The sequence below is a fragment of the Canis lupus genome, chromosome 4 (genome assembly GCF_003254725.2).
Source record: "Canis lupus dingo isolate Sandy chromosome 4, ASM325472v2, whole genome shotgun sequence".
Lineage (NCBI taxonomy): Eukaryota > Metazoa > Chordata > Mammalia > Carnivora > Canidae > Canis > Canis lupus.
The window spans coordinates 34964138-34991580 of record NC_064246.1 but is presented as its reverse complement, the minus strand read 5'-3'; the positions used below and the strand labels follow the sequence as shown (position 1 = coordinate 34991580).

The following is a 27443-nucleotide window of genomic DNA, read 5'->3' as shown; positions in this document are numbered from 1 at the left end:
GGGGGCGGGGGGGGGCCGGACAGGGCTCGCCCGGTGGGCCGGCCCAGGCCACTTCCTCTCTTTGTTGTCTCTCTGCTTTCTTTTCCTTCTGAGACTTAAGTCGAAGACGACGTCACGGTCAGCAGCAGTTGGTGCAGCCGCCGCCGCCCGGATGATCCTGACGCTGCTGCTCGGCCTCGGGGGGCCCCTGGGCTTGGGGCTGCTGGGGGCCTCGGCGCAGGCCGCAGGGAGCGGGGGCTCGGATCCGCCCAGCCCTCGGCCCCCTGGGGCCTGGACGGCAGAGGCTGAGGACCCCAGCGGGGACCCCGGCAGACGGTAAGGGCCACCTGACCTCTGGGCGGTCACGTGCGGGAGCCGAGTCCCAGTCCCGCCGGACAGGGTCTCCTGGGAACCCGGTTGCCCATCCACGGCATCCCCCATTTCCTCACCTGCTGGGCCGCCGGTGAGGCTTAATGGGACCACGTGCCAGGCTCCCTCGGGAGCCCCCCACCCCCCCCCAGCCCGGACCGGGCGCCACAGGACGCTCCCGGCCTGGCCCGTGGCAGGCGGGAGACCCGGGGCTCGGCAGGAGCATTTCTTGCCATCGACCCCTTAGCATGAGAGGGGCGATGGGGCAGTCCTTCCGGAAGTTTCCAGCTGGCCCGGCAGTGGCTGCAGTTTTTGGGAGCAGGTGAACTGACAGTGGAGCCTACATGAGGCTGACCTGGCCCAAGTCAGAGAAGACGGATGCCCCTGGGCCTGGACTTTCGCCTGAGGGGGCCCGGTGCGGGTCCTCAGGCTGGCCCTAGGGTAGGTGGCCAGCACGCAGGGCGCCCCGCTCCGGTCGGAGCCCAGGGGGCCCGCGGCAGCCAGGGAGCACCCCTCCGGGGCCCCGCTGGACACGGGCGGTGGCGTCAGAACCGGACCCCCAGTCTGGGCCCAGGGCTGGAGCCGGGGGTCCCTCCCCGGGCCCATCTCAGCTGTCCCCTTCCCAATGTTGGCGATGCTCCCAACAGCCCGCGTGGTGGAGGAGCCCGAGGCTCAGCAGCCGCCCCGGTCACACAGCCGAGGGCACGCAGAGCCACCCCCATGGCTCCCGGCGTTCATATGGATCTGGGGTGAGCGGCGCGACCTACCCCCCCCAGTGCCCGTCGGGGGTGGGGGGCCCGCTCACGGTCGCACCGGCTCAGTGCAGGGTGGGCGTGGGGGGTGGGATGGGTTGGAGACGGGGGCAGGTGGCCGGTGGGCTGGGGACACAGGTGACTCAGGTCTGCTCTCAGGCCACCAAGCCCAGTCCCCCCAGCCCTCCCTCCTCCGACGGGGCTCCGGCCCCCCAGCCCTCGTGGGACGGGGTGCCAGGAGGGCGCCGACCAGGACGGCCGCTCCCGGGGAAGCGCGCCCAGCAGGCCCACCGGTTGTCAGCGCCTCCAGGGGCCGAGGGGCCGGTGTGAAAGGAAGGAAACGCTGCTCAGCTTCCCGCCGATTGCTTCCTCTGTGAAGGGAGAGGCGGAAGGGCCCACGGCCTGGCCTCCCCCTGCCCCGGGGCCGTGGGGCTGTCGTCAGGGACCAGGCCTCCGTGTTCCTCCCACCTGTTCCTCGTAAGCACTGGGGGCCCTGGACACGGGCCCAGGTCACACTATTTGCAAGGACAGGTTCAAAGGGAACAAGTGGGTGCTGGGTGCCGGGTGCCGGGTGCCAGGCCGCAGGGTGGGGGCGGGATGTGAGTGTGCTTCCCACGGCCCGGGCCCCCGGCGCCGGGTGCATCTGGACTCTTGCGATGCTCCGTGGTTCCCGTGGGAGTGGGACCGGGCAGCAGTTAGGATGGGGGCCCGTCAGTGCCTACGTGGGGGCCCAGCGAGCCCAGGGCAGGGTGCCCCCCTCCAGGTGCTCGGGGCTGCGCTGCCCTCTCCACGGGCCGTGAGGCTCAGAGGGATGGGGACGCCACCCCGGGCCACCAGCTCCTGGGGAGGTCGGAGCGGGGCCCACACCCAGGTGGGGGTAGCACAGGGCAGGGCCCTGATGGCCGGCGTCTGTCTGGCCCCAAACGGGCAGCACCTGCGATGCTCTGTGGCTGAGAGCTCGGGCCCGGAGGCGTCAGGCCGGAGGCAGGGGTGGCACAGGAGCGCAGGCCACAGCCACCTCCAGGGCTGTAGCTCCTGCCTGGGGCCACCGGGAAGCAGGGCCGGGCACCCCCAGGGGATCCCAGCCCACAGAGGGCCGCCGGCCCCTGCCCCAGCCCCTTCCCAGCCCACAGACAGAGCTGGTGAAATGCTGTGACCAGGGCTGTGCTATGTGGGCGGTCGGCGTCCCCCCGCCCCCCCCCTCCGCGCGGTGGCACCTGCACGTCCACCCGCGACACTTTCCCTGGAGCTGGAGCTCCCTCCCTCTGGCCTCCGTCCCCTCCCTCTGCCCCCAGGGAGGCTGGAAGTGGGAATCATCTTGCATATCCTGGGGGGTGGGGCGGCCTTGCTCAAGGCCACCCTGGGTCCAGGAAGGGGGACAGGAAGGGCCACCCCCCCCACCCCGGGCTCCGGCAGATGCTCTCCTGATGGGGTGCAGCCTGGGGGGGCTGCAGGGGGCCCCAGGAGATGAGGGCGCACGGGGGTGGGGGGGTGGGGGAGAGCGCACTGAGAACAATGGGGCTCAGGCTCTGGGGCTGCCAGGAGCTGGAGGAAACCAAAGCAAAGGTCAGGAATGTTCCCAGGGCCCGCAGGCCAGCGGCCTGCATGGTGCCAAGGGGACAGGCTGCCAAGGGAGGGGGAGCGTGGGCGGGTTGACAGTTGGAGCTGAGGTTTGGGCAGGTCAGGAGAGAAAGTTCCTGGGCAGGAAGGGTGGGCGGCACCGCCTCCGGTCCCAGGAGCCTGGGGTGGAAAGTCCCAGCGCCCCCCCCCCAGGGCAGGCTGACACGCACCCACGGCCCGGCAGGGCCTCCTGCACCCTGCGCCCCGGGAGGGGGAGCCCAGAACGCAGCCTGGTTGCCCGCAGGTGTTTCTCGGCAGGCATCCTGGCCTTCGGACCGCGGGGGGCCGGCTGCTGCCGTCCTTGGCCTGCGCCCCCTACACGCAGGTCGCACACACCCCCAGAACCACTGGCCCTGGCCCCGGCCCCGCACATCCCCAGCGCCTGGGTGGGAGTTTTGGGTCCTGGACTGGCCTGTGCAGGGGGCCGCCCCGCCTGTGGCCCCGAAGCTGTGGGCCCAGCTCCTGATGCGCTGAGTAAATATTCTTTGCCTGAAGTCCGGTGGGTTCCGTGGGCATGTGACCCGAGCGGCCACAGAGGGCGCCCACGGAAGGGCCCCCCGCTGGGTTTAACACCCGTTGTCCCACAGTCTCGCCTGGCGCCGGGCGCTACAGGTTATGCAGTCAGCCTCGTGTGAGGTGTTTGCTCTCTGCCCCTTTATGGAAGAACTGCGCTGACGTCAGGGTCAGGGTCGGCTGTGGCTAGGGCCTAAGTTGACACAGTCAGAAGCCCCTGTCCCCACGGGTCCCCAGAGGCAGGACCTTTGACTCCCCAGGTAAATCCTTTGCCGTTGACCTGTGTCTCTAACTGACGTGTTTAGATTGCTGCTTCTTGGGAAGTAGCAGCCCCCACGATTCAGTTTTCATTCCCACCCCATACCCGAACCCCATTGTTCACACGTAGGTGTGCAAGGACACATGCATGTGCGTAAGTGCGTGCACACACGCACCACCTGCCCCTCCTCCTCCTGTACTGTCATTTTGAGTATCTACTTCTACGTGACTGTTCGCTGCTCCAAGTGGAGAGTTGAGAAGAAACACCCCGCGAGTCCTCCCCGCACCCCCGCAGCTTCCTACCTTCCATCTTCCCTGGAATAAACAACTACCTCCATTGGTTTTTGTTTCTTTGGCTTAGTGTCTCTGTCACTACTCAGCCCCAAACTCTTGGCCCATTTGTTGTCCACGCCTGCTCTCCCCTTTCATCCGTGCCAGATGCTTGACTGCCAGGGTCTCTCGGTGGCGTGGCTTTCGGAGCCCTAGCTGTGCTCCGGTCTGGACACTGGCCCACACCACCTGCCCGCGGCTGCACGGGGCGCTCCCTGTGCCATCTTCCTGGGGACTCCCTTCCCCTCAATTCCCTGCCAGAGCTCCTGTCTCCTGACACCCTGCTTTCCTCTGTCTGGGTGCTCTGGCTTGTGCAGCTGGGGCACCTCTGGCAAAGTGGAGCGCCTCCTGGGCTCTGACTTGGAACACCCAGGCCGCTTGAGAATGCTGAGGCCCAGCCCCAGCCCCAGACACTTGCCCCACTGACCTACTGCAGCCCAGAGGCTCTTCTTTATGAAGTGCCACACGGTGGCTTTGACGTGAAGATCTGACGGCAAGATTCCAAAGCACTGCTCTAGTAGCTCCCTGATGATGAGGGGCCCTGAGGTGGGCAGCGTTTTGAGACCCGATTGGTTGAAAATGTGTTTATTCTGCTCCCTTGACTTTGATAGTTAGGCTGGGTATAGGATTCTAAATTGGAGATATTTTCCTTTCAGATTTTTATTTTTATTTTTTTTATTTTTTTCCGAGCAGAACAAAATAAAATTTAATGGTCTTAAATGCAAAAGTAAAAACAAACAAAAAACACAAAAAAGCAAAAGAAAATTAACAGAACAACCCAAAATGTCAAGGCAGTTATGCAGAGAACTTGGGAGGGTTAATCTTTAAAGCTACAAATCAAAGTTGTTTTTTTTTGTTGTTGTTGTTAATAGATAACTGGCAAGAAGTGAGTACTTTTCTGCTGAGTGTTGATATGAAAGCAAAGTTTCAAAACAAAATCTGACTAAAATGGAAACAAGTCTAGCGCTCATGAGAAGGGATGTGAGAAATACAATGCTCAAATGTTTCTGTGATTATTTTTTAAAGATTTTATTTATTTATTAATGAGAGACACACAGAGAGGCAGAGACACAGGCAGAGGGAGAAGTAGGCTCCCTGCAGGGAGACCGATGTGGGACTCGATCCCGGGTCCCCAGGATCAGGCCCTGGGCTGAAGGCGGCGCTAAACCGCTGAGCCACCTGGGCTGCCCTGTTTCTGTGTTCTTAAAATATAGAGCAATCTTAGGCATTCGAGCTATGTGAACTGCTCTTGGAAAGTGGAGAAATGGTTGGGAACACCAGCGCCCGGTGTGCAGGGCACCGTGCATGCAACGTGTGCACAGAAATCCGGGATGTCAGAGGAGCAGCACATCTTCAGGCATGCCCTGGAGTTAGGTCTGACTCTGGAATATACTGGAGTTTCCCTGAAACTCTTTGGTCCGTTCCCATTGGCGCCTGGGCTTATGAAACCCGTGGGTGCCCTTCTCTGGAGGGCCTGGCGTACGGCCCCTCCCCGGTGGCGGCCCCCCGTTGGACGGCCTGCTGCCACTGCCAGGACCCCTGCAGAGCCCCGGGGCTGAGTGAGCAGGAGGTGGCAATGGCACCTGCTTGGGAAAGCAATTTCCTGTCAACTAAAGCCGAAATCGCTTAAAATGTTGAAGCAGTTGAGAAAACGCACACTCAGCATCTGCCTAACATCTTTCGTTTGAAAACTAAAACTAAAAGGTCATGCCTTTTTTGTTGTTTTTTGTTGTTGTTGTTTGTTTTTTGTGTTTTTTATCCAGTGTGTGGAGACACCAAATGAAACGAGTGTTAGTCTTAGAAGTTAAAGCATGCTTCAGGTTCACCACCATCCCGAGGGACTGGTTAGTCAATGCGGTCTACTTAGATTTCTGTTTAATATATATTTTAAAGGAAATAACTTAAGAAACTTACATTGGTTTAACATGGTGGGATTTCAAACATTTGAACATGTAGGTTGCATCCCCGAGTATAAAAACCTTTTCACTTCTCATTTAGACTAAGACAAACACTTGTGAAAATTGGTGCAAAATGAGTTGTACACTAACAAAAAAGTTTTAACTTCTTCACTCTTAATTATCTATTCCATACAAAAAAAAAAAAGCATAAGCAAGTTATTGTGGGACTTGTTGGTTTTGCAGGAAAGCTATAGGATTTTGTCCCCCAGGCGGGAGCTGTTCAGACTTGCTACGGCCATGGCGGCTTCTTCATGGTTTGTCATGGTCACAAAGCCAAAGCCTTTGCGCTTGTTGGTGCTGAAGTCGCGAATCACTTTCACATTGGTGACCGCCCCAAAGGGGCCAAACATCTGCCAGAGGATCCCCTCATGGGTGTCCCGCCCGAGGTTGTAGATGAAGATGCACCAGCCCGAAGATGCGTCGCCCAGGACACTGACACCAGAAAGCCCACTCGTGATCTACACCCACAGGGGAGAACCTGAATCTCTGCGCCTGGCGGCGAACCGGGCCTCCGAACCGCCTGGCGGGCGAGCGGTACCGCTGGGAGAGCAGTGCCACGGGTTGGTTCCGGTTGGGGTTGGCCCAAACCTCACTGTAGTGGGCTCAGAGGAACCTGGGGGTTTATGACCATTGAGACTGGTACTTGCCCCTTCCGCCTCCGACCGTGTGTCGAACTGGATAAACGCAACCCCTCTGGACAAACCTGTGGTCTGATCCGCAAGGCCCTGGGAGTTGGTGGCTCCCCCGAACCGAGGGAGCACGCCCTCCCCGTCCGGGTCACGGTCTGCGGGAGCCCACCGCTGCGCAGGTTGGCGTCTTTGATGACTTCCAAGCTCGGGGTGCGGACGACACCTTGATGGCTTTCGACTGGAGCCGCAGGCCATTCGGTGTGGTTGCTCTCGGCCCCTGCGGTCACATGGCTCACGGCGTGGTGGCCGGGCTGTGCCCTCTGCCTTACCCCGAGTGGGTTCTGCAGGGTCATGTCACCAATGCTGCTGAACGGACTCCGTGCCTCATCCTGGGTCACGCCTCGAGGGCGGTAGTTGACAGTTAAATTCGTTCTCCCGATATCATCCCCGCAGGCTTCGGCCACGTGGTCTTCATAACCATTAGACGTTGGAGTTTTAAAAAATCTGGACGCGGGTGGGCGGGCCCGGGGCTGCTCCGGGGCAGGCGGCGGCTCCTCCTCAGCACGCGCCCCTTTCAGATTTTTAAAAGCATTTTATTTATTTATTCATGAGAGACCCAGAGACAGAGGCAGAGACACAGGAGGAGGGAGAAGCAGGCTCCACGCAGGGAGTCCGACGTGGGACTCGATCCCGGGACCCCAGGGTCATGTCCTGGGCCGATGGCAGACGCTCCACCACGGAGCCCCCCGGGCGCCCCAATAGCTTCCTATTCTTCCTTTATCAATCTGGGGCTATCAGTACACATTTGGGGGACTTCTCTGCGCAGTGCTGGCTTTTTCCAAGTTGATTCTTCCCCCCAGTTGCTTTTTCCGACCTCCCCCCTTTTGTACGGAGATCTTTCTCAGGAGTCGTCTCAGACGTCTGCCCCCTTGAGAGCAGACTACGAAGCTGGTTGGACCTGGGTGTGCGGATGCGGCTTCCTGACCTCCTTCGTCACACTATGCCCTGCTGGGCCATTGCACGGGGAGCCCCTGATGTTGTCGTGTTTTCGGTCCATCCTCTCGAGTGGGGTCATTTTCCTGACACGCTTTTTCAGTCTGCGGCCCGGGGGGAAGGCTGGCTGCCAGGCTTTGAGAACTGAGTGGGAACTCAGGCTGGGGGCCCAGGCCTCGTAACGGGTGTCGTCACTCGGTCCCCCTCACTCCTTCCCCGCTCCACCCCGGCAGAATCCCTGTGTGGTGGCGCCCGGCGGCCCCAGGTGGGAGGCCGGCCCCAGGTGGGAGGCCGGCCCCAGAGAATACACCCTCAGCCGGAGAGCCGCGCCACTCCACCTGCAAGGCCCCCGACACTGCCTCCTGATATCTGACAAGTGTGCCCCTTCTCTCTGCATCCACCGCCGTCACCCATGGGACCTGCCAACATCTCCCACCTACATCCCTGACACAGCCACCTACAGCTTGCCCCTTCCTATCCGTTCTGTCCCCAGAAGCCAGGGTGGCTTTTTCATGGCACTTCCCTGCTCAGACCCCTCCACAGCTCGTGCTCTAGGACACAGGCCGGGTCCCCAGCGGGAATTCAAGGACCCCATGGCCTGGCCTCTCAGCATCTCTGGGCCACTTGCCTGCCCAACCCCTGCACTGCGGGCCATACGCCTGTCACAGCTCCTGGTGCCTGGTTACCACCTCCTGGATGGCTCCCCGGGTCCTAGCAGCTTCCACGCCACCTGCGATTGCCTGCTTCCCCTTGGGACCCTGCAGGGAAGGTCTGTGTGTCTGTATTGGCACTGGGTGCTGCTCAGCTCAGCGGCCACGAGCCGAGCGATGTGGGTCATTGCCTCTTGCAACCCCGGAGAACCCTGGGAGCTGATTACCAGGCAAAGGAGCCTGGTGAAGGGGTGAAGGGCAGAGACCGAGAGGCTGCACGTGACCTCCAGCCCTGCAGAACTTCCTGGAGTGGGGACTACTCTCAGCTGTCCACTCCCATGACTCTTTGCAAGTCCGTTTCCATGATGCGGGGAATGGCCAGGGTGCAGGTGCCCTCCCCGCAGCCCGGTCTGCAGTCAGGAAAGAGGTGGCAGTGACGGGGCAGCAGTGTTGTCGGGAGCCAGGCCCCGGGTCCTCACCCGCACGCTTGGAGGAGCGGAGCAGCACCTCCATCCGAGACGTGGGCGAGGGGGAAAGCCCTAAGTGCCTCGCTCCAGCTCACATGGACTAGGTGGCAAGGATTTGAACTCAGGCCTCTCTCCAGCCCCAGCAGCACTGTGCTGCCTCCCTGGCCCCAAGAGAAACCCCCGAGAGCCCATCCTGGCCCATGGGTAATTCTGCTGTGTGATTTTGGGGGTGCTCTCAAGCCTCTCTGGGTTGGCCGCTGGTTCAGGGGCCGTGGTCAGATGCTCCTGCAGGGCGGGTTTCCTGGAGCTTTTGTCCGGAGTGGAAGGAGGGATGAATAATGCAAGAGGGCTCTCTTCTCAGGCTAATGGGTTCTGGAATCCCAGGCATCTGGTGTGGGTGGGCAGGGAGGCAGGGGTGGGGCTGGCACCACTGCTGACCTCCAGGCCAGATGGGGGGGGGCTGGGGTGCTCAGGAGGCCTCTCTCCTGGCTTGTCTTCCAGTAACTGGTGCCCTTACCAGGAGTCCAGGCTGGTGACCTTTGTAGCCGCTTGCAAAACAGAGAAATTCCTCGTCCACTCGCAGCAGCCATGCCCGCAGGGGGCTCCGGACTGCCAGAGAGTCCGAGTCATGTGAGCAGGGGCCGGATGGGGCAGGGTGGGCCACCCTCTTGCGTCCCCGCTGGCTGCCCTGGCGTCACCGAGCTGGCCATCTCTCCCCAGGTATCGCGTGGCCCACAAGCCGGTGTACCAGGTCAAGCAGAAGGTGCTGGCTTCCGTGGCCTGGAAGTGCTGCCCTGGCTTTGCGGGCCCTGACTGCCAGCACCACGGTAGGGCTCCCCGGGGATCCCCCCCTCCAAGTCCGGTGGGTGCTCTGACCTGTGGGCTCACCATCAGCCACCTCCCGTCTGCAGATCCCACGGCTACCCCTGAGCCTGAGGACCCAGGTGACGGCCTGCAGGAGCCTTGGGACGGGCCCGTCGCCTTGGAACCTGGTACGCTGCTTGCCTAGAAGGTGCAGGAGGGGTAGGCAGGCGCCGAGAAGTGCTCCCAGGCCCTTTCTCCTGGGCTAGGGCAGGACTGGCTGGGGAAGTCTCCATGCCCGGAGCGGCAGGGGCCCTTCTGTGGCTCTGGGGCAGCTTGCCCCCACACCGAGCAGGCCAGAGTCGCAGGGCCCTCGGTTGCCACCCGCTGCCTAAGCACACGCACCCCCTTCCCCGACTCCCTGTCCTGGGAAGGACAGTTTCCTCTGGCACCTTCCTTGGCCCTTGAATGGTGCGAGATCCCATGGCCTGCAGGACGCTTTCCCACACGCGCCCTCCCAGGGCCAGGAAGTCATGCCACCCTTGGTGTAGAGTCCGCACAGAACCACCCAGAGGCACCACTCGTGAGGCCTCTCCAGGCTGGGCCACGTCTGGGATGGTGAGTGAGTCTCGTCATGCGATGAACGCCTATCTCTTGGCAAGGGCTGCCTGAGTGGCACTGAGAGGCCGCGTCCACACAGCCGAGGAGCAAAGTGTGCCGAGATCGATTAGTCATGTCTGCTGCGGGTGCTGGGTGAGGGTGAGGGTGAGGGTGAGGGCTCGTGGGTGGGCATTCCCCCTCTGGAGCTGAGCTGCTGAGCTCCTGCTCAGAGGACATCACCATCCCCCTGCCCCCCCCTGGAAATTTCCGTCTGAACCTGGAACTTTCCTTCTGTGTACCCCGTGGTCCGGCCAGGCCCGGGGAGGCAGGCCTGGACGTTTGTCTCCGTGTCTCCAGGCCAGCGGGCTGCGGAGCTGAGCCATGTCCTGGGGCAGCAGGGGCGCCTGCTGGAGGACCTCCAGAATGACCTTCACCAGGTGGCAGACGGCCTCCCGGGCCTGTGGAAGGCCCTGGAAAGCAACCTCACAGCCGCTGCGATGGAGGCGAATCAGACGGAGCCCGGTGAGGCCCGAGGGCAAGAGAGGAGGGAGGCCGGAGGGCCTGGATCTCAGAGGACGCGTCCTGGTCCCTGCTGGGGGAGGGCAGCGTGGGTAAGAGTGGGTCTCTGTTGCAGAGGTTCCCAGCACATCCTTGGAGCAGGTGCTGCCACTGCACCTGGATGCCTTCCTGCAGGTGCATTTCAGCCCCACCTGGAGGAGCGTCAACCAGAGCCTGCATGGCCTCTCCCAAGCCCTGAGAAACCTGTCTCTGGACGTGGAGGCCAACCGACAGGCCATCAGGGGAGTCTGGGAGAGCGCGGTGGCCAGGGCTGACTTCCAGGAGCTCGGCGCCAAATTTGAGAGCAAGGTCCAGGAGAATGCGCAGAGGGTGGCGCAGCTGCGGCAGGACGTGGAGGAGCGGATGCACGCCCAGCAGCTCTCCCTGCAGCAGTCGCTCTCCGAGGTCCAGGCGGATGTGGACGCCAAGGTCAAGAGGGCCCTCAGGGCCCAGGAGCCCATGGGGGCAGCGGCCAGGCCCGAGCCCGAGAGCCTGCAGGCCAGGCTGGGCCAGCTGCAGAGGAACGTGTCGGCGCTGCACGCGGCGGCTGGCCGCAGGGACGCAGAGCTGCAGGCCACCCTGGCAGACATGGGGGCCACCCTGGCGCAGCATGCCGATGAGATCAAGGAGCTGTACTCCGAGTCCGACGAAACCTTCGAGCAGATCAGCAGGGTGGAGCGGCGGCTCGGGGAGCTGCAGGTAAACCACACGGCGCTGCGCGAGCTGCGCATCGCCCTCATGGAGAAGTCGCTGATCCTGGAGGAGAACAGGGAGGAGGTGGAGCGGCAGCTGCTGGAGCTCAACCTCACCGTCCAGCAGCTGCAGGGCAGCCACGCCGACCTCGCCAGGTACGCCAAGGACTGCACCTGCCAGGAGCTCCCCACAGGCCTGGACGGCATCCCCGACGACCTGGGCGAGCGCCCCCAGCCCGATGGCTCAGAGCTGCGGGCCCTGAGCAGCTCAGTGGCGGCGCTGGCCCGCGCGGTGGCCGCGCAGCAGGAGGAGGGCGAGCGCACGCGGGCGGAACGGGCGCGGCTGCGGAGCGCGCTGCGGGCCCTGGACGGCGAGGCGCGGGCGCTGCAGGAGGCGCAGGCTGAGGTGCAGCGGGAGCTGGGCCGGCTGCGCAGCCACTTCGCGGCCCTGCTGGACGACGCACTGCGCCACGAGGCCGCGCTGGCCGCGCTCCTGGGGGACGACATGGCCGAGCGGCTGGCCGAGGACCCGGCTGCGCTGCCTCTGCGCTACGAGCACATCGTGGCCACCCTGCGCGACGCCGCCGCCGGGCTGCAGGAGCAGGCGCTGGCCTGGGGCGCGCTGGCCGCGCGGGTGGACGCGCTGGAGGCCGTTGGGGCGGCGGGGCTGGCGCGAGAGCTGCAGCGCCTGGACGCCGACCTGGACCGCGTGGCCGGCTGCTGCGGGCCCGCCGGGAACGCCACCCTCCGCGCCACCGTTGATGACCTGGGCCAGGCGCTGGCCGCCACCAGGCGCGACCTGCAGCAGCACCAGCGCCTCTTCCACAGCCTCTTTGGCAACTTCCAAGGGCTCCTGGCGGCCAACGTCAGCCTGGACCTGGGACAGCTGCAGGCCATGCTGAGCCGGAAGGGGAAGAGGCAGAAAGGGCTGGACGGCACCCGCAGGAGGGACAGGAAGCAAGCGGAGCCCGGGGCGGACGAGCCCGCCAGAGGGCCGGTGCTGGGGCAGGCAGGTGAGTGCGCGAGGTTGGGGCATCGGGGAGGCCAGGGGGACCAGGGGGACCAGGGGGACCGGGCAGGCAGGTGAATACACGAGGTCGGGGTGTCAGGGAGGCCGGGGGGACCCAGGGGACTGGGGGGACTGGGGGGGATGGGGGAGGCCGGGAGGCCGGGGAGGCAGGTGAGTGCCCAAGGTCCAGGCACCGGGGAGGCCAGGGGGACCCGGGGGACTGGGAGGACCAGGGGGACTGGAGGGACCGGGAAGGCATGTGAGTGCACGAAGTTGGGGCATCGGGGAGGATGGGGGGACCCAGGGAACCAGGGAGGCCGGGAGGCCAAGGAGGCAGGTGAGTGCCTGAGGCCAGGGTTCGGGGAGGCCGGGGGACCAGGGGACCAGGGGACCAGGGAGGCCGGAAGGCTGGGGAGGCAAGTAAGTGCCCAAGGCTGGGGTCTTGGGGAGGCTGGGGAGGCTGGGGCATCAGGGAGGCCAGGGAGGCAGGGAGGCAAGTGAGTGCCCGAGGCCAGGGGGGCCAGGGGGTCAGGGAGGCTGGGGAGGCGGGGAGGCAGGTGAGTGCCCAAGGCCAGGGCATCAGGGAGGCTGAGGGGACAAAGGAGGCCGGGAGGCCAGGGTGTTGGGGAGGCCGGGGCGTCGGGGCACAGGGCTGCCTGCGTGGGAGAGGTCGGGGAGGCTGCGCCCCGGGAGCGCTGAGGGCCAGCTTGGCCCTGACCCGTTTGCTCAGGCCGGGGCCTCTCATGCTGCCTCATGCGCAGGAGGCAGAGGTTGCGGGGCGGAGGCTGGGGAGCCCGCGGGGTCCCCACTAAATGTTTGAGGCTCGTGTCAGCACCGCTGGCCAACCGTCATTGGAGCTGGGGTAGCCCCAGGCCCGGCCTCAGCTCCTCCCGCCTCCCTGCCACGCCCCGCAGTCTCTAACCTGCTCCCCTACAGACACACGCACAGGGGCTGGGGTCACCTGCCCCGGCAGCCCCCGAGGAGGGGCCGGGAGGCCTCGTGGCCCTGTGGTTGGCGTATCCCGCTGCCCCGCCGGGTCCCTGTGGAGTCTCCAACAGTCAGGGCCCAGGGCCTGGTCACACGGCCGTAGGTGGCACAGGGAGCCCTGCACCCTGCCCTGCGGTCTCTAGGGTGCTGGCCCTTCCTGTGCGACAGGCCCTTGACGACTGGTCCCTGCGGGGCCCCGGGGCCTGGGTCGCCAGCTGGGAGGCTGACGTGCGTGCAGCCCCCCCTTCCTGGCCCCTCCATCCCTGCGTGTGGCCTTGGGAAGGGGACCCTAGACAGAGGTGACCATCCCCTGCCCGAGGAGGCTGGCCCTGGGGCGTGGCCACTCCTCCTCCAGACACAGGACTGGGGACAGGGCCGCCGTCGGGCTGTCTACACTGCGGGTAGCCCGGTGTGTGGGAAGTAGCGGCCTGGCTGCGGGGCCCGTCCCAAGGTTGCCCGCCCTGTGGACAGCGCACAGCCCCTCGCGGCCAGTGCACTTGCTGGCCTCAGTTTCCTGCTGCCTGCGGGCGGCTGCGGAGGGCGCGGGGGGGTCCCTGTGGGGCCCCTGCAGCCGGGCGAGCGCCCAGCTCCTGTTGGGGTGCTGCAGGGCCGCCCTCCTGCCCGCTCTGGAGCCTTCCAGGATGAGGCGCGCAGTCCCGACCCCGGGCCTGCTGCTGGGCTGGGAGCCAGGTGCTGGGGCTGCGGGGGGCCAGGTCTCTACGCACCCGGCGGGGCCCTCCTGCGGCAGAGCTTGGCTTCATCCCCTCCGGCACGCGGAGTTTGGTCTCAGCGAGGAGACGGACAGACAGCGGGGGGTGGGGGGGGCGCCCAGGGGACGTGGCTTGTCGGTGCCAAGGCCGGGGTCATGGCCGGAGCCCGGGGGACGGCACTTCCCCTCCCGTGGCCCCGTCCTGCCCCCCCGTCGGCCCAGGCAGGCCATGGCTCACCGAACACTCGCCCCACGAGGTCCCGGTGCTGGCCCGCGTGCGTGGGGGCGCGGGCTCGCCCTCTGGGCCCGTCTGGATCCCTCAGCCCAGGCTCCGGGTGGGTGCCCCAGCGTGGGGGGCCAGCCTTCTCGCCCTGGCAAAGCTGCGCAGCTTCGGGCAGCCGTCGAGCGCCCGCGGCCCCGGTTTCCCCAGAGGAGGGAGGCCTGGCTCTCGGGGCGTTGGGAGGGGAAGGGGGTGCTCAGGGGGCAGAGACCAGGTGCTGGTGTTCCCGTCCTGCTGGCCTGGCGGGGGCTCTGCGGCCCGAGGGTGCCACTGGGGCACGGGCCGTCAGCCAGGGTGCCCGGTGGCCCTGCTGGCAGGGGACGGGCAGGCGTGGGGGTGCGATGTGCGGGCGGGGAGGCGGGCACTGAGCGGCGCCCTGCGTTCCAGGCTCCCCCGCGGCCTTCTACGCCAGCTGCTCAGGAGGCACCGCGGCCCCGCAGACCGTCAAGTTCAACACCACGCATGTCAACGTGGGCGGCAGCTACTTCCCGGATCACGGCTACTTCCTGGCCCCCGAGCGCGGCGTCTACCTGTTCGCCGTGAGCGTGGAGTTCGGCCCCGGGCCGGGCAGCGGGCAGCTGGTGTTCGGGGGCCGCCGCCAGACCCCCGTGGGCTCCCCGGAGGATGGCAGGGCGGCCGGCACGGCGACGGCCTTCGCGCTGGCCGAGCTGCAGCGCGGCGAGAGGGTGTGGTTCGAGCTGACCCGGGGGTCGCTGAGGAGCAGGAGCCCTGCGGCCTCGGCCTTCGGGGGGCTCCTGGTGCTCAGGACCTGAAGGCCGCCCGCCCGGGGCACCGCATGGGGCCTGCTGAGCTGCGGGGCCTGGAGGTGACGGTGTGGAGAGGAGCCCGAGCGCCGCCCGGCGGCCCCGGGTGCGGGGAGCATGGACCCGCGCGACGCCCACTCCGGGGGTCCTGCCCGCCCTCGGCTGCTCTCCCGTGGCTGCGACCTCTAAACCCCCTGCCACCGCCTCCCCCTCATCCTCCCCAGGAGGAGTACGTTATGCTGGAGGTGACACTGGGGACGACACCGGGAGCCCGTCCCCCCACCTCGGGGCAGCGGGGCAGCGGCCGGCGGCGCCTCTGCTGGGAATGGGCCTGAGGCCTGCTCGAGTTACCAGGGAAGAGAATCCCCCCCCCCGCCCCCGCTGCCCTTAGTTCTGGTCCTTCCCTAGTTTCTCTGTGACCTTCGCTTCCCGTCTTGTCCTCCCTGGTCCACAGGGTGGAGGCCGCCACCTGCCCAGCATGACCCGGAGCGAGCACAACCGTGCCCTGGTGGCCGTCCCGAGCCTCACGAGCGCCTGTCACCGGGAGGGGGGCCGAGGGGGGAAGTGAAGGCCGCGTGTCCAGATCTCCCCGTCACGACCCGCCTGGAATAAAGCACTGCCCTCCGAATGCCTGCCTGCTGACCTCGCGGAGAGCAAAGGGACCCAGGAAAGGGGGTGCACACGCGGGACACAATGCAGCTATTTGGGGCAAACACGACTCCCCTAATTCCGGCCGCTCTCGGTCCAGGGAGCTCCCTGCAGAGGCCTCCCGAGGGCAGTGGCGGGAGCACTGGGAGCTGCACCGGCCCCGTAGCATCGGGCCCCGCGAGCAGCGAACAGGCTGGAGAAGCCGGCCCGGCCTCAGGGGCGTCCGCGCTCCAGCAGTGGGCGTGGGGCACGGCCCAGCAGACCCTTCTCGGGCTGGCAGCCGCGGCTCAGCCCTCCTCCCGGTTTTCTAAGGCCCATGGGTTCAAGCACGTGTCCCCCGAATGGACCAGCCATGCTTCGTGCGCTGCACTGGCTGGAACACGGGTGCTAAGGGGACGGAGGGCCTGGCCGCCGGCCCCGACCTCAGTTCCCCCCTCAGGAGCTTCCCCGTCGGAGCGAGGTGCCTGGTGCCCGTTGGCCGGCTTCATCGTGGATTTCAGGGCTTTATGACGCGCGTCCCAGGTCACGCTGCCTCCTGCCACTCCCCCCGGCCACGGCCTCTGGCCCAGTGCGGCCCTCAGTGGCCAAGGCCAGTCCCAACCTGAGGCGTGACCTGGCGGGGCCATTCCCGGCCCACGACTGGACCGCTGCTCGCAGGGCGCCCGCCTCCCGAGGGACCCTCTGCGCCGCCTCTGTGCCTCACGCCCATCACCCCGGGCCAGGCTGGCTGACCAGCCTGGTGCGCTCTCAGCATCTAAGATTTCATCGGGGGTGTTCTGCCCCCCAGCAGGGCCACTTGACCCACCGAGGGCTCACGGGGCCGGCCCCCTGCATCCGGGTTACAGGTGCAGGTGCGACTGCTGAATCGGGCCCGTGGGTCACTCCGGAAGCTTCTGGGACGAGAACTCGAGAGGCAGTGGCTGTGACATAGGAAGCTTTCTAGTCAACAAGACCTTAACCACCAGGCAAAGTGCACATTTCCTGTTAAACACATCTGTAGGGCCGCCCGGGGGGCCAGCAGCGCAGCGCCTGCCTTCAGGCCTGGCCGTGACCCCGGGGCCCGGGATCGAGTCCTGCGTCGGGCTCCCCGCGTGGAGCCTGCTTCTCCCTTGGCCTGGGTCTCTGCCTCTCTCTCCCTGTGTCTCATGAGTAAATAAATAAAATCTTAAAAAAAACCAAAAAACCCACTTCTGTAATGAGGACACCAGATTGACACGAATTCTAAGGTTCAGTTGACAGGTTCATATCTCCACTACGGCATCCAATAGCTTTGGGTGCAGATTCCTTCCCGGGGCTCCCCAGGTTCCCCCCACTGGGTGCAGACTCCTTCCTGGGGCTCCCCAGACCCCCCCAGGGTGCAGACTCCTTCCCGAGGCTCCCCAGCCCCCTCAGGGTGCAGACTCCTTCCCCGGTCTCCCCAGGTGCCCCCCAGGGTGCAGGCTCTTTCCTGGGTCTCCCCAGCCCCCCAGGGTTAGCGCCCTTCCCTGAGGCTGCAGCGCAGGCCCCGGGCTGAGCACGAAGCCCCGCAGCTCAGATCTGGCGGGGAAGCGTCTTCAAGGGTCATATTGACCAACAAGGTGCAGGAAGCGGATCTGAGGAGTTCCGCGGTTTCTGAAAAACGGGAGGTAGGAAGATCGGAGGACGGGAAGCGGCGGAGGGACAGAAGCCCAGACCCTGGGGGACGCAGAGCCAGGGGTGATTTTGGGGGCGCGGAGGGCGCAGAGCAGTGGGGGCCAGCGCCTGGCCGGGCGGGGAGCTTGGTGCAGCGGTGGGTCCCCCGACTGGCGACGGCCTGACTAGGGGCGCATAGACACCTGACCTCCCACACTTCAGACACAACTGTCCCTGGATTTTTGGTCCTTGAAGAATGTTTTTGAAACATTTCGGAAACTGCCAGTGTTCCTGGGACGTTCATCTCGAAAACGTCGAAAACTGCAGGCCACCTGTCTCCTGAGTGCCCCCGCCCCCCGGTCCCCCCCTCTGGTCCCCCTGGCCCGACCACGGGCGGCGATGAGTGGAAAGGAGGCGAGTGGGAAAGGCCAGACCCCTAGGCAAGAAGGAAGGAGCACTTTTTTTTTTTTATAAAGATCTTATTTATTCATGAGACAGAGAGAGGCAGAGACCCAGGCAGAGGGAGGAGCAGGCTCCACGCGGGGAGCCCAATGCGGGACTCGATCCCAGGACCCGGGGTCATGGCCTGGGCTGAAGGTGGGCTGAACCCCCGGGGACCCGGCAGGAGCGCATCCTAACGTTCGGCTGTTGCCTTGTCGCTTCTTGATAAAAACAGGCAGGCGAGGAGCAGGGCCCCACGGGCGCCAAGAGGAGCACCCACGCCGCGGCCTGTGGAAACCACGGTTGCGCTCGACAGGACCCAACACTCAAAACACGGAAGGTTTTGGAATATACAGGTGTCTAGATAGAGACAACACGGGAAAGTGGAAATCTTTTTTTTTTTTCTTTCTTTTTTTTTTTTAAGATTTTTTTATTTATTAGAGAGCGACAGAGACAGAGAGACAGAGGAACAGAGACAGAGACAGGGACAGAGACAGAGACAGAGGGACAGAGAGAGACACAGAGACAGAGCATGCATGAGCAGAGGCAGAGCCTCTGCTGAGCTGGGAGCCCACGCGGGACCCGATCCCAGGACCCCAAGATCATGAGCTGAGCCGCAGGCAGACACTCGACCAGCGAGGCCCCCAAGGCCCCAGGGAGCTGGAAATCTTGTTTGCCGCTCAGGTGCCAGCCTCCGATCGGCGTCCTCCACGAGGGTGTTGGGTCCTTGGCGACGCAGCCGAGACATGCAAAGTACTGGTGACCGGGGAGCGTGTCGCAAGCGCCGACAGGTATGACGAGCCAAGAAAGCCTGGCGCGTGGCCCGAGGGCTCCAGGGCCGGTGGCCCAACCGTCAGGGCTCAAGTCCGGATCCATCTGAGCATCAAAACCCACGATGGCCTAAGACTAGAACTTGCGGAGTTGGAGGGGAGCCTGCAGGCTCCTCCGACCAGGACTCAGGGCTCCACGGTCAGCAGCGCGGCTGTGCCAACGCCAGCAGGGTCCCCGCCGTCGCCACGGCCGCGCTGCATGCCCATCGGCGCAGCAAGGCTCCAAGTGTCTCCTCACACGTCACTACGAAGGGAAAACCAGTACCCAACGGTGAAGCAGCCAGGTCTCACCCCAACAGGGGTCGACAGTCCCATCAGGAACGGGACCCATGGCGCGGCCTCCCGCTGGGATGCCCTGGCAGGGACAGACGTACGTGCGCGGAGACACTGGCCTCTGGCTCTGGAACATGTATTACAGAGGACAGACCCCAGCTCTCCAGACCTGCTTCCAGATTAAAGAGACGAGGGGCCCCGGGCGGCTCAGGGGTTAGCGTCTGCCTCCGGCCCAGGCCGTGGCCCCGGGATCCCGGGATTGAGTCCCCCATCGGGTCCCCGCAGGGAGCCTGCTTCTCCCTCCGCCTGCGTCTCTGCCTCTCTCTGGGTCTCTCACGGATAAATAAAATCTTTTAAAAAAATAAAGAGACGTGACACTTAGTAACACAGGACCCTGGACAGACTCTGGACCCGGGAAATGTGCTCAAGGACTGTTGCAGAAGCAGCAAAGGTCAGCAGGTTGTGGTTCCGCTGAGAATTACGAGGGTGTCGGTGTCCACTTGCCCGATTTCGGGAGTTGCACGTAAGTGGTTTTGTAATAGAATAGAGAGAGGCACAAGCTCTTGATCTGACCCAAGCGGCTCAGCAAGGGTCACGGGCGACTGTGCATGTGTGCATGAACATCCCAGCACGGGCTGGTACCATCCTGTACCCGCACACTAGCAAGGCTGTTGTGGCAAAATGTGGGGGTTGACGAGTCCGGGTGACGTGTAAATGCCATTCCTCATATTCCCAACTTTTCGGGAATTTTGGAATTATTTCCAAATAAAAAAATTTGGTTGAAATAAAAAAAAAATGTAGGGACACCTGGGTGGCTCAGTGGGTTAGGCATCTGCCTTCGGTTCAGGTCATGACCCCGGGGCCCTTGGATGGAGCCTATCAGGCCCCTGCTCATCGGGGACCTTCTCCTCCCCACTGGTTCTCTTTGTCACTCTCTCTCTCTCAAATAAATAAAATCTTTAAAAAATTTAGATGGGCTGCAAAGTGGAAGGTAAGATGGGTCATGTGACAGACACGTTAAGAAAAATGGAAGAAACATCCAGGGGACCTGACATCTGTCAACAGGAGTCCCAGAAAGAGCAGAATAAAAGGAGGGAAATAAAAGGTGGAAGCTCCGCGGTGTGAGGAAAGGTTGAAAGCACCGCATCAGTACTCACACAACCAAGGTACCTACACAAGTTCAAACTTCAAAACATCAAAAAAGAAAAAAAAAAGAAAAAGAAAATTCTGTTTAAGAAAGTATTTATTTTAGAGACACGGGGAGGGGTGGAGGGAGAGGGAGAGGGTCTCACGCAAAGTCTATGCTTAGCATGGAGCCCACGGCGGGCTCAATTGCACAACCTGAGCTGAAACTAAGGCGGATGCTCAACCGACTGTGCCATCCAGGTGCCCGAAAATTCTGTTTCTTGAATGGAAAACTAAATTACAAAGGCCTGAATTAGACACGTCAGACTTACTGACAACGGGGATGCTGGAAATGTCGTCAGTTAGGTCCCATCTCCCGCCAATGCTAGCCAAGGATGAGGACAGAATCCAGTTTTTATACATCTTGGTTTTTTATTTTATTCATTTATTCATTTATTATTTTTTATTTTTATTTTTTTTAAAGATTTTTATTTATTCATGAGAGACAGAGAGAGGCAGAAACACAGGTAGAGGGAGAAGCAGGCTCCATGCAGGGAGCCCGACGCGGAACTCGATCCCGGGACCTTGGGATCAGGCCCTGAGCCGAAGGCCGACGCTCAGCCGCTGAGCCCCCCGGGCCCCCCCTGAAAGGATTTTCGGCGGGAGCATTTATACTGATGTTGGACTTTCGACAAGGCAGCACTTCAGGGTTCCTGTATAAAACTTCGGCTGAGAAGTGAGGAGGAGGACGCAGCCCCAGGGATCTGGAATCGCCCTGAACGACACTGAGCCACTGAGCACACGGGACAAAGTGGAAGCAACTGGACGAGGACCGGCCCAGGAGGGGTGCAGGGGAGCAGGTGGGCGCACACACACCTGCCACCGAGAGGACAACTTCCACTTCAGAGGGCGACTGTGGCCCCACCTCCCGGCCCCCTGTGCTCTCTGCGCCTGGACCAAGCCTCCGAGGTCCAGCGGTGACCGGCCCGTCCTGCTCTTGCCCGGAGCTCACGCACGGTCCCTGTGGGATCAGGGCGGTGCCACCACTCTCCCCACTCAGCGGGCCTGCTCCAGGGCCCAAGCCAGGCTCCTTAGGGCCTCTCCTCTGGGTTCGCTGCCAGAAGGGCGCAAGCATGAGCCCCACGGAGCAAACCAGTCCCCCGAGTGAATGAAGACCTAGTGTCTGCTTGGGGCGCCCGGGGGGCTCACGGTGCAGCATCTGCCTTCAGCTCAGGGCGTGACCCCGGGGTCCCGGGATCAAGTCCCCATCGGGTCCCCGCAGGGAGCCTGCTTCTCCCTCTGTCTGGGTCTCTGCCTCTCTCTGTCTCTCATGAATAAATAAATACAATCTTAAAAAAAAAGAGAATTAAAAAAAAAATTTTTTTTTTTGAATTAGCATCTGCTTGACGTTACCTGCCAGGGTTGTATTATTCTGGAAGAACAGGGTCCTCATTTCCTACCGTCTTCTCCACTAGGGCTGCTGCTAATGGTACAGAAACCCTGGAAGCTGTCACTGTTGCAAGTCCTCCCTCCGTGAGAGTGAGACTAGGGGGCAGGGAATCGAGCGTAGCGGACCGGGGTGCAGGCCACGCGCAGCATCGGGCGGCTCGGGAAGCCCGGGTGCCCGGGCCGCAGGGCCACGTGGTTGTTCCAAGAAAGCGTTGCACAGGGACAGCAAGCGGGGCTCCCAGGAGGGCCCTGCAGTGAGCGACCCCAACACGCACTTCTGGGGCGATGCCACCTAGTCCCAGATTCCTCCTGAGCCACCACCGCCCGGGGTGGGGGTGGGGGCCAGGAGCAGCGCTGTTCAGGGTCCCTGGGTCCCAGGAAGCCGCCCGCCAGTGCTACGGCAACACTGACCAAGACCCTTAGACGCACGGGCATTTCTCCCATCTTATGCAATCCTTTCAAAGTTCGTTACCACTGGGTCCCACTTTCAGGAATCTAAGAATTAATGTATGATTTAAAAGATTTATGTACAAGGATGTTCAATACATTTGTTATATTTTTGAAAACAATGGAAATAACCCAAATATTCAACAGGGAATTACAAAAATAAATTATTTCATCTACTTGTTAGAATCTTATGTAGTCAATTTTTTTAAGGTTACATTTTCAACGCATATTAATGACATACTATGATCTCAATTTTGTAAAAAAAAATATGCAGCAGAAAAAAAAAGACTGAAAAGCAACATTCAAGTGTAAATAGGGTCACATGTGGCAATAGGGTTGTGGGCGATTTTATTTGCTTCTTTATTCTTTTCGTTTCCCAAAATTTCTGCGATGAGTACATACTTTGAGTTAGAATTTTTTTTTTTTTAAAAGCAAAGCAACCCTTCCGTGTAGCAGGTTTATAACTGCTCAATGTACACCAGGGAGAGAGTACGGCCACCTACCTGCCATGCGCTCGACACCAGATTCCTGGTAGCCGAGGCGGACACCTCAGGGACGCGTGTATGAACATCCTGACTTCCATCAGAAAGGCTCACCAGACGCGTGACCTCTGATACACAATACAGTCCGAGTTACCACAAAACACATCACTAAAGTATACTAAAATAAGGTTATTTACTTAAAAATGATACACTGGATGTAATCTATATATAGAACAAAGCAATTAATGGTAAACTTAATAAGGCACCTTTTAAACCAGATGCTGTACAAAATACATTTAGTGTGTTACATATCAAAGATGAATCTGTATTTTTGGTGTTTTACAATTGCATAATAAAACCGTTTTTAACCGTTCTTTCAATGTCTATGTACAACTTCCCTAACGAAGCTATAACGGTATTTTCATTTTATACAATATATACTACATTTTAGTTTCTTAATGGGCAAGGACAACGGTCACTAAAAGGGCTTAAATGATTCCACGGAAAGCATAGTACAGAACACGAGCTAAAATTACAATAATACATTTAATCCTTTGCAAAAGCAGCATTCACATACTTTCCTTATGGGATTGATCATTGCATGTGGCTTTGCAGGCTGCTGCCCGAGACTTAACTCAGCTTTTACGAACATGTCAGCTTTCTGCAGTTTCCACTGTGACTCTCCTAAGAGCACTGAGGGAGCTGAACCGCTCCCCTATATTAACAGCTGACCCAAGCAAATAGTAAATATCACTCCTTTAAGCAGAATAAGAGCTGCAACAGTCTTTAAGAAAAAAAAATCAATTAGTATTTCTGTTGGGATTATTTTAAGTATCTGTAACATTTCCAAACAACGTGTATGAAAAGAAACTCAAGAGATTTAGTTTATAAAATCTTGCCTGGAATAAATTATTCAATATCAAATTTGATCTTGGGCCAGTTTAAGAGATACAGGATTCTTTTAATGTTATATTACATTTTTGTTCTAAACAGAAGCAAAGCATATGAAAGAACACGGTACTGAGTAGTTTAGAGTGAACAAATAAAAGATCCGGCCCATTCTAGGAAAACGTAATTTTCAGAAACCATAGGCTGCTTTCTAACTTTAGGGACACTTCTAGACCATCGGAAATGCAACATAAAAGGTTGACCGAAAGATCTTTCGTGAAAACATTTCCAGAGAAATTGGATTCAAATTCTGTACTTCAGAAACTTGCTTTGGGTTTTTGCTTGTTCTTATGTTTTACTCATTTAAAAGGATGACAGACAGAAGCCACACATTTTTAAAATACTAAATTGTGAGTGGGGCCCAATAATGCCTTCTAGGGTTTTATAAAGTATTAACTACGTGGTACCAGGTAATACTTCCTCTTAGTCTCTACGTATTTCCCTTATTGGATGAACTTAGAAATTTAACAGTGAGAGTAAAGAGAGAAGGAAGTAAGTTTCGAGCATATTTTTTGGACTTTAGGATTTCAAACATGGCATCATTTGCTTTTTAAAGAACATGCTACCTTAGAAAATTTTTTTATTGAACAAGTTGCTGAGGTTAATTCTTGATACCACTTTTAACAGATCAATTTATTTTAAAAAATCAACATAGTGACCTTGTACGTATATACCATCAGTAACGGTCTGCTTCCACACGCTATTTCAACATTTGTAAGAGAGCTTGCCTTTCTTTACATACGTTCTTTGTTATTAAGATGACAAATAATGTTCAAGATTTATAGGTTAGCCCATAAAAAATAAAGCACGATTAATCTTAGATTAAGGTCAGAGCTCACAAGTGTTCTTAAATCACAAGGCAACATGGGTCAGAATCTCTCTCAGTATAGGGGAGAACATTCCGGAAGAGCACGTTATTGGGTACTATCTACACGTACATTTACTCATCTTCATCAACACTTCAAACTTCAATTATATTAGATGAAAATTACTAAACTTGGTTAAAACGGTTAAAGCAGATTCCAAATTTGTGAAGTCTGACGTACGTATAGATAAATACGTAAGAGTTTCATCCTTAAATGCCAGTCAGATTTTTGGTAATGGACGGATTCATGCTCTGATTCCTCTCCTTTAAAGATTTTTAACTGGATTGTGATATAATCATGTTTATTTTGTTACATTCAAAGAAAATGATTTCACTTTATGCCCCCATGAGTTGTTTGCTCAGGATAAGACAGTATTTAAAAAGGCATTGCAGAAGTGTAAGTTTAAGTAAAGCAGAATTATTCCTTGCGATAACAAGGCATCCATAAAATACGTAGCATTTTATTGAATAACAGCTATATGGTATAGATACAGGTAATGAGTAGATACTGAACTTTTTGCCTGACTCTTCATTGTCTTCACAAGTTATGGAACAGAAATCATAAAACCAAAAATCTCAAATGATTCAAATGCCCAAAATAGTCGTTAAGTTTATATCAGCTCTGAAATAGAAAATTCTAATTGGAGGATCCTTTCATAAAAAAAAATTGAGACGACAGCATCTTGATAAAAGTCTATGCCGGAATAACAAAGTCCTAGATTTTGAACGCATGAATTCTGAAAATTTATATGTAGTTCTACTTTATAACATTTTTTTTCCTGATGATCTTTTAATTTTCTTCCCTTAAGGATGGGATCTGAGGTACACATGAGAGCTGGTTTCTACAGTCTGAATGTATGTACATATATAAAATATGGTCGTAAAGGAGGTGTTTTGCAAATAAAGCATATTACACACAAAATATAAATAACTTCCCTTTTAAAAGTTACTGAGAATAAAGAATATAGAACAAGGTTATAGGCACTTACATTGCTATCAAATGCAGTAATTAGTAATTCACTTCAATAAGAAGTGTTTTCTTTAGAAGTTTCATGGCATTGGAAGTTCCAACTTTGGATAAGATGCTTTTCATGACAAAAGTGAGGATTACCAAAAAGAAAGAAAGAGAAGAAAGGAAGGAGGGAAGGAAGGAGGGGAGGGGAGGGAGGAAAAGATGGTGATGAAAGGAAAATAGTCCAAATCTATAGACACTTTAAACTTCTTTTGGCCTTTATATCAACTTTTATGTTAAAAAATAAAGTTGGCAGAGAAGCTAGCTCACTTGCAAGGTAAATAAATGGCTTTTGTGTGATTGGAGAATCTTGGTCAGATAATGCATTTTTTTTTAAAGCACAAAACCAACAGCCACCAACATCTTCCTGTGCATTCATAAATTATTTTCTTCTAATCCAAATGGCAGCAGAGGAATCCTGGTGTGTGCGGTGTGTATACACACACACCAATACCAAAGCATGACACACTATCCTAAACTAAGTAGTGTCCCAAACAGATCGTAACCCATAGGCTGTTTACAAAGGTGGAATACAAATAGATTAATTTTCCTCAGGTAGAAGGCAAAAGTGTATATTTCTCCATCTCTGCTGAATTCCTTTATCTTCTTAGTAAGGCTTTCACAGAAAGCACCATTTTATGAACAGAGAATTCAGTACCCAGAGTCTGACTGGAGACTTATTAAATCAGGATTGAAGTCTCGATGCAGTTCATAAAAACCCAATAAAAAAAAAGGCATCAAAAACCACATTTAAAATAAAGCTGTCCATATATAAAGAACGAAGTGTTTCGAAGTTCCCAGCTTGTATTCTACAGAGTACTGAAAGGTTTAATATTAGCAGCCTGTGAAGGTGTAGTGAGGAGAGGGTCTGAGAACCAAGTCAGCATCCTTACTCTAGCCTAACGCCACCCGTCCCTTGGGTGAAAACAGTTCCTGCAGTCCAGAGTTCGTCCTCATGACTGTTTCACCGTCAAATCTTGACATCCTGGGACTCAACCATCTTGGCAAGGGTCTTCTTGATCCTCAGAGCCGTGAGTCTGGAGGCCGGGTTGTGCGCCCAGCATTCCGACATGAGCTTCAGAACTGCTCGGAGACACTGAGAAGCAAAGAGAATGGAGTGAGCACATACAGGTCTCTGACGACAGTTACCAATCACCTCCTCAGGGCACGGAGCTCCACTTACTTCATCACTGTTCCATCTATTGGACACAATTGGCCGCAAACGTTTGACACACACGACCTCACGCATATCTTCGTATGATGGATCGTTGGGCACCATATTGTAATATGGCAACTGGTACTCTTCCACGATCCCTGCAGGCAGGGAGGAAACACAGTGAGCACAAAAGTGACTCAACAGAATAGATCAACCTACTCAGCACCTCTCTCTGGACTTTGGGAGTAAAAATGGATTCCTACAGGAAGAAAAGAATTATAGGCTGAGTGATTCACTTTTAATAGTAAATGTGTGTTCTCTTTTCCTATGCCTCCATGTTTCAATCTCCATCAGTCCCCGTCATACCTGTGGACATACCGATATCCCTTAAGAAAGTAAGGTGAAGCACTCATTTACCTTCAATTTTTTATTTTATTGCGAGAGAGACCGAGTGAGCTGCAAGTGCTCGCCAGGGAGGGGCAGAGGGAAAGGGAGACTCCATGCTTGGCGTGGAGCCCAATGAGGGGCTTGATCTCCCAACCCTGAGATCATGACCTGAGCACCAACCAAGAGTCGGCTGCTTATGTGACTGAGCCACCCAAGTGCCCCTTCAATTTTTAATTTAATTATTTATATACGTAATTGTTCTTACTGACGGATGTGGTTTTTGTTTTACAGTTTGCCTTGTTTCCTCCTGCAGTAGAAAGACAACGTGATACATGGAAAAGATTTAACACAGCAGGCCGAGACTGCTAGCCTTCGAAAAGGCCTGCTTGCAGGGCTGGCGCGGGGCCGCTGTCTGGGAACTGGTTGCATAAATGATTCCCTCCACACTCACACAAAACTTTCCCTAAATGATAAGGGCCACTTACCGTGTGTCTAGACTGTTTGTACAAACAATATGGTTTACACTGAATACCTGCTCTCTTTCTAGGAGTCTGGAATTCTGGTACATGCTAGGCGCAGGGTACCCACATGACCAGACTCCAAAAATATCTTTGGCTACTAGGTCTCTAATGAACTTTCCTAGATGACAATATTTCACATGTTGTCATAACTCACTGCTGGAGGAATTAGGCACATCCTGTGTGACTCCACTGGGGGAGGCCTTCTGGAAGCTTGTGCCTGACTTCCTCTGAACTTTGCACCGTGCACCGTTTCCCTCGGCTGATTTTATCTGTATCCTTGCACTGTAATAAATCTCAGCTATGTGGACAACTATATGCGGAGTCCTGTGT

At 58.2% G+C, this 27443-nt stretch overlaps 2 protein-coding genes across 6 annotated transcripts in view; one reads left to right on the top strand and one right to left on the bottom strand.

The window, feature by feature from the left end:
- Window positions 1–54: 54 nt before the first annotated feature.
- On the top strand, window positions 55–27426 carry MMRN2 (multimerin 2). 3 transcript variants are annotated; one of them, XM_049109091.1, is made up of 7 exons: window positions 55–315; window positions 9020–9148; window positions 9239–9345; window positions 9430–9510; window positions 10235–10441; window positions 10554–12182; window positions 26884–27426. In XM_049109091.1, the coding sequence occupies exons 1-7, from the start codon at window positions 152–154 to the stop codon at window positions 26919–26921; spliced, it is 2355 nt and encodes a 784-aa protein (XP_048965048.1). In that variant the 5' UTR covers window positions 55–151; the 3' UTR covers window positions 26922–27426. The 3 variants fall into 3 exon arrangements, with proteins under 3 accessions (XP_048965048.1, XP_025290282.1, XP_025290283.1); XM_025434497.3 differs by lacking the exon at window positions 26884–27426 and adding an exon at window positions 14542–15546 and having other exon boundaries at window positions 58–315; XM_025434498.3 differs by lacking the exon at window positions 26884–27426 and adding an exon at window positions 14542–15546 and having other exon boundaries at window positions 63–315; window positions 10277–10441.
- BMPR1A (bone morphogenetic protein receptor type 1A) overlaps window positions 22074–27443 on the bottom strand; it is a 141237-nt gene continuing 135867 nt past the window's right edge. For all 3 annotated transcript variants that reach the window (XM_025435326.3, XM_025435325.3, XM_049109098.1), the window contains 2 exons: window positions 26233–26363; window positions 22074–26145 (listed from right to left, as the gene is read on the bottom strand). In XM_025435326.3, the coding sequence (XP_025291111.1) occupies window positions 26020–26145; window positions 26233–26363 (257 nt within the window). In that variant the 3' untranslated portion in view covers window positions 22074–26019. The remainder of the gene's footprint in view (window positions 26146–26232; window positions 26364–27443) is intronic.